This window comes from Trichophyton verrucosum (assembly GCF_000151505.1).
Source record: "Trichophyton verrucosum HKI 0517 chromosome Unknown contig00294_1.f1.exp, whole genome shotgun sequence".
Taxonomy (NCBI): Eukaryota; Fungi; Ascomycota; class Eurotiomycetes; order Onygenales; family Arthrodermataceae; genus Trichophyton; species Trichophyton verrucosum.
Window position 1 is genome coordinate 120 of NW_003315455.1, and position 6,438 is coordinate 6,557.

Sequence of the window (6,438 nt, forward strand, 5' to 3'; positions counted from 1 at the left end):
TCTTGCACACCCGTCTATCAGGGGCCTGGCCTTACCTCTACCTGGTTGACACGTAAAAGGGTACGGAATCCTGGCCGTACGCTCAATTTCGCCCCTTCGGCATTCCGCAGATTAGCCCACAAGCTGCGTGCGCGCCGTGCGTGTGTTTATTGATCGAGATATAAGTGCACCTGTGAGACAGAACTAGATTTAATATCGATTTCGCGCTTCATGCATATCATCTCGGATATGGTTAGGTGTTGTCGGACAGGTTCTTCACTGGTTAAGAGAAAAACTGTTAGCAGGCGTTGACGGGACGGTAGTTTGGCTTTGTTGCACACAAGGAAATTCATTGTAGATGCCTTTCTCTGTTGCCAAATGGAAGCTGCTTCACAGACGTTCTGCCAAGGCCCCGAGCCATGTATGAGATGATATGAGAGGCCATGAGGGACGTCACTTCGGCAGTTCCCCTGATCTACGTAGTCAGTTGATCTTGCCGTCTCTGCGATGCGGGTTCCATGTATTCACCCTACAAGGCAGAACGGCTTTGTTTAGTTTGGTTTCTTATTTCCGTTTTGTTATGTTTCATTCTTTTCGCAATAATGCAACGGGCACGGGTATGCAAGAATCAAACACCTTCAGGCCAATAAACGGGCCGGGTTTGCGGTTGGTTTTCTCGAGAGGGATTTTTTTCCCACATTCTCCGTCTGCCCTTTATTTGTCCTGCGTACTCTGTGCACGGAGCCAACGCTCATGTCGAGAACGTATCTCGAGCACAGCATTTCTATGTTGGGGTATCTCAAGAGTAACCATCCATTTCATTTATGGTTGGAGCAACTTGAATTCACGTGGAGATTGAGGAACGTACTGAGGGCATGTTCTACAAACCCGGAGTGATGCATATGAAAGCAGCATATGTGTTCATTGATGAAGTTGGAAGGGATATACGGAAAATGGAAACCGAGGGCAACGTATGCACGCATTAGCTCGGGCTGGCTCAGGAGTTATGCTAACTCCTGTTGGGTGAATATGATGTACGGGTCGACATACCCGTGACCTGCGCGAAAGTGGCATGAGGCAGCCCCCTTCATGGAAGAAATATGCAAGGGGGCCGTTGTCCCAAAAGATAAGATACCTAGTCTTCTTGAAAACCACAATAGCTTCCAAGGCCTCGAATAACAAATAACAATCATTCTCTGGGCATGTAACCAGTTCGCTAAAGGCCAATTGGTCCCCAGACAGTATAGTATCCAAGGCATCGCGAGAACGGAATGAAACATTGCAAAAGGGGCTGTCTCCGGTGGAGCCGATCGGGAATGAGGAAGCGGGTATTCAACGGTTAATGTAACACGAGCGTGCCTCCGGTCGATATGTCAGTAAAAAGTAGAGGTCGACTAACTTACACTTGGAGCTCTGATTGTAAAAGTAAAAGCTCAACTAAAGTGCATGCCACGGAGACCTTGTAAATTCGTTTTCTGTGGCTTTTTGGAAAAGGTATGGGTATACTCCGTATTGAAGGGGGTTAGTCGAGAGCAGACCAAGACGGCTTTTTGTGACAGGTGTTGACTGAGGCTTTTGATATCTGATTTCCCTGCTTCATACAATGGCCATGATGGGCCCACGGACCTGGATCTCCTTGAGAGCAAGGGAAAGGCGAATGTCTCGGGTACTGAGGCCTTTCGGGTTATGGGTTAAGTTTGTTTTCTATCCCGGCTGCTGGATTTGGTTTAAGAGTTGTCACTTGCCACAGTGACACAGCAACGTATGTAAAAAAAACGTTTGGGCGGGTAGGGAGCCCGGCTGCGAGATTGGAGAAAGAAAAGGTACAAAACAATACAAAGGCGACCATGTGGATGTCAACACTTTCGAGACTGAGTCGTGGAAGTTGTGTATTTGTCAAAAACATGGAGTTTTAACGGCGAATCAGGAATTTGAAGTCCACATCAAGTAACCTTATTGAACATAATAATTGGTTTGAGGAGCCTCGAGCACTTCTAAGATCGAATCGCAGGTGGATAAACCCGACATATTTCTGATAGTGCAAGGGAAGGGCTGCTGACAGTCTGATTTAAAATTATTAGCCCAAGACCGAGGTCAAGAGCAGGCACACCTAGTAAAATCCGCATGAGATACGGAGTAGATGTGTGTCTCTCGGATAAGGGGAAAAAAGATACCCAACGGGATTGACAGCACGGAGTACATTACCTCGGATAACGTTGAGAGGCAAGAAAAGCAGCAATGCAAGAAAGGAGGTCTATGTTTCGCAATAGAGACAAGTAGTTGATATTTGTTTCTATTTCGAGCAAACCAATTATCAACTGTCGATCTAGCTATATGCAGCGGGTACGGTACGGAGTTGAGAGAGGTAACAACACCAAAGACAAATGTCAGAGAAAAAGAAAATAGCTGCTGTGTTCTGAGCAACTTCTTTTCAGTTTCGGGATGGGCACATACATACCAAAAGCAACGTCAGGGTCACACATAGATGTACCTTGCCTCGAAGCCGAAAGTCAGCGCTCAACGTCTTTTTATTTTTATTTTTATTGTTTTTTTTTTCTTTTTGAGCAGAGTGCGTGAAAGTAAGATGCACGGCAAAGAGGAGGCTCAAGGGTCTGTGAGGAGACTGATGATTGGAGGAAGAGTGGGCATGGGTAGTGTTATAATTGCAGCATATAGGGGGGGCAAAAAAAAACGGACGAACGGCCATTTTCCCTAACAGGAGAGTCGAATTCGAACATGGAGTCGTGTCAACTCGGCGGCAGGGTATGTTATTTGCCCTGTAATTCATAGCTTATGGTCAAGGATAAGATGGAATTCGGATTCAATGAGAGTGAAGATGGAACTGGTCTGCTAGTAGTTGGTGGACATGCACGGATTCTTGATTTTTAGACGCCCTTGAAGTTCCAAGGGGAGATACCCTGCCCCATACTCGGTCGATGCATGTAGGTACCCGTCGACGAATGGGTGGAGAGAGAGGCCCCAGCGGTATTTGTTGGCTTGGAGACGCAGTGTACGGGAGTGCTATACAGGCGTCTGCCGTCTGCCCAGTCAAGACAGACCGAGTACTTTCGAAAAGAGCATGTCCAGGTATAAATCGTTCCGTAATCAAGATCGAAGAGGGTTGCAATGGCACGCCTCTTCCTTTCTTGGATTCTCCACCGCCGTCGTGCAAAAATGCAGAGGTGCTGGCTTGTACCACGCCCAGGACAGCAGCAGATATGCAAGACATTGTTCACATACGACCTCACGACCTTTTTTTCCTTCTCTTGTCCTCCCAGAGCAACTCCGCCCACACAACGCGCCCGAGCAGGATAGAACAACCTTCTTTTCAAGCTTTAGCTTCCTAACGTACAGCTGTTAAGAGAGCCGACTCACGAACGGCCGAATTCTCAGCTGGTTCTCACCACCTGCAGGCGTCCTGCTGCCTCGCTCCCTGACTCGCCCACCCGGCCCTGAATCATGGCAATAGCGCGGCAAACTAGCTTCCCCAGAACCAGCACAGTCGCCGTCCAGCCTGGAATAAACCGCAAAAAAGAGTCGCAGGAAAAAGGAAAGGCGAGCTGGCGGGCAAAAAAAAGAAACGAAACGTAATAACTCGCTGTCTCTCTTTTTTTGCAGAAGCAACTCTTGGGATGAAGTCGAAAAGTTGCTTTGCTTTGAGGACGAGGAAAAAAAAAAAGGACGGGAAAAAGCAACGTCACGTGCAAGCAGCCCAAACACGCCCGCTTTGGGCAAGTCAAACCTCTGTCGATCATCCTCACCACCTTCACCTTCACCTTCACCTTCACTGCTGCTGCTGCGAAGAAGCCAGCAAAGCCAAAGCAGCCATCCAATAGTCGGATAGCCAGATAGTCAGGCCAGCCGGGCTGCGGTCGAGACGATCGCCTGGTTCTCTCTTCTGGCCCATATTAGTTGCTCTTACGCGGTGCCCGCTTTGTTTTTCCAGTTTCGTTGCTTTTCTCTCCCTTTGGCTTCCCTAACTCCAGCGTTGCTTTTTCGCAGCTGGCTTCTCACTAACTCACTAACTCACTAACTAACCAGCCCACGGCCAAGCTGGGCCTGGCTGAAGCAGACACGACCGACAAGATAAGGGCAGCGCGAGGAGGCAGACCGGAGGGAGAAGGGGATGTCTATTGAATTTTACTACGGAGTTCGGCCTGTGATTGATGGAGTTTACTAGTTGTTTTTGGTCCCAGAATTTGGCCTTCTTTCAGTCGCTAATCCTGGCTTGTGGCGTCGCGGTTGGCCCTCTTCGTCCGCCTCTTCCACACTGTGAGCTTGCAGAGCTGCGGCTGTTGATCGCGACTGGAGCTAGAAACCGTCGCAGCGTCGGCCCTGGGGCCTCTCGAGATAGACTTCGACACATACAATCAGCTACATATACGCTTATTTCCCGTATATCTGAACCCTCGACACGTGAGGTGCCTGGATTGTGTGGACCATAGCTACGGGAATATCCTTGTCCATATACCCAGAAGCGGTGGAAACTGCTGGCTCGTCCCTCGAGGAATGGGGCCTCCTGCCCCTCCCCCCACGGTTTATATCAACAATTATATGGTAAGAGTGGTCCCGGTTAACGTCCGTTACCTGGCGGGGAGCAAAGCAAAAAGGCTAAAGAGCAAAAAAAAAAGAGGATATTAGTCTTTGGCTAATCCAGCCGATTTGCCGTTTATCCTCTATAAGACTGTTTTTTTTACTGGGTCCTCTTCCTGGATCCTGGGAGGGTAGACCCGACTGATCAATGTTGCCTCAGCCGAGGCTCGAAGGCCTTCCGGATATCCAACCATAACTAACCACCTTGCGAAAGGGGGTGCGATTATGTTTTCCACCAAATTGATGCCATTCAGGTTGATCTATCCATTCTTGTTTGTCCTGAGGAAAGATGTTTTGTCTGAATGCAAGATGTTCGAGTCAGGTACGGAACACCAAGATATGTTAATGCCTTAGAACCCGTTTACGGAGTAATTCTGGTCTTTCTCATGTCCCTGAGGCCACACTAAATAAGCTCTTTTCGGCACACGATCCTAAACGTACGGGGGTAAAGGTTACCCTCATGAAAATGCCTAGAGCATCAGATGCTCAACCATAGCATGTTGTTATGTATACGCCAAATTCGGCTTTGAGTGGGCTAGGCCATCTCCGAAAGCTGGCTTATTGGGCCGCCCGTCCGGCCTGGCGCATAATTCCCCACTCCTACCCTGGTTAATTCCACGACCAAGTCGAAGATACCAAGAATAGCCCGGATGACTATGAAGTATCTATATATGTGGTTCCTACAGAGTCTCAATATCACCCCCTGTTCTATTGGTCCCCAAGCCTATTTTGCAAAAGTCAAGAAGGGAAAAACAAAAAGTAACAACAAACTGAATTTGAAAAATGAAAAAAAAAAAGAGAACAGTGCTGAGAAAAGAAGCAAAGAGAGGAAAAAAAAATGGAAATTGGAAAAAGAAAATATGACGCTTATCGGGAGCAAGCTAGGCACATTCATACGTTTTCCAATCTTCCTCTTGCTGTTTAGTATGTACTGAAACCCATTAGCAAGATTTAGCAAGCGAGTCCAGGCTAATTCGTTCTGGTAGTGAGCATATCTGTGGAACGGAATAATGCATTCTACCATGGGCAGTGGTCAGCTTGGATGTGAGGGAACCAGAAAGGAAAAAGGAAGGAGGTGAGGATGATATTGCAGGTTTGTTGGTGCAGATCACCCGAATATATGCTCTCACCGAGCATTTCCTTTGAGAGAGGGGAGGATCCCTAACAAGGATGTGCCTTTCCAACCAACATCAACCAGCCTGCATTTGGCTTGAACTATGCGGTGTCGAATACCTCTCGATACCTCCTTCGAAACTGCTTTCTTCCATCATTCCCATCCACCATATATCGCGGTACGTCATTGTGTCTGTCTTCAGCCTACTATTGCACCTTATTCGCGATATGCTTCAAGAGGTGTTCGCCCAGCCTTAGTTTTTGCTTTTAGCAGTGGATTTGTCGAGCTGATCTGGTTATTTCATTACTGCGCAGTACTATTACGCGTGTGGGTGCGAGACAGTGCTTTGTTTTTCTTAGCTTCCGCTGGACAAGGGCTAACTAATTCTCTAGTGGGTGATCCCCCGGACCCTTATTTTCTTTTATTCGCTACTGGTTAATGGTCACTCTGGCTTTTGAGGATAAGGGGGGGGGGGGGAGAAGAGGTGAAGGTGGCCCATATTCCCATCTGGCCCAACTGGCCATCCCTGGCTCCCTTCTTCCACTCCGTTTCTCACATCTCTCTCCACCCTCGCTGGTCCTTGATATCCCGGGTCTCCGCCATACATACAGCATACATACATGCATAGTACATACATATGACTATGTGCCCCCAAAACACTCCCGTCTGCCTTTACGTCTGGCCTTGGACGCATTTCTGGCACCTCATTCCTTTGTACACCGATGCGCTGGAATCCCCCTTCCCCCCCCCCC

At 48.2% G+C, this 6,438-nt stretch overlaps 1 protein-coding gene across 1 annotated transcript; it reads left to right on the top strand.

Annotated features, from left to right (window-relative positions):
- Positions 1-5,228: 5,228 nt before the first annotated feature.
- Positions 5,229-5,718, top strand: TRV_03508 (uncharacterized protein; the record flags this gene model as incomplete). Its single annotated transcript, XM_003022324.1, has 2 exons — positions 5,229-5,496; positions 5,603-5,718. 2 exons carry the CDS (start codon positions 5,229-5,231, stop codon positions 5,716-5,718), a joined length of 384 nt encoding a protein of 127 aa, XP_003022370.1.
- Positions 5,719-6,438: the final 720 nt, after the last annotated feature.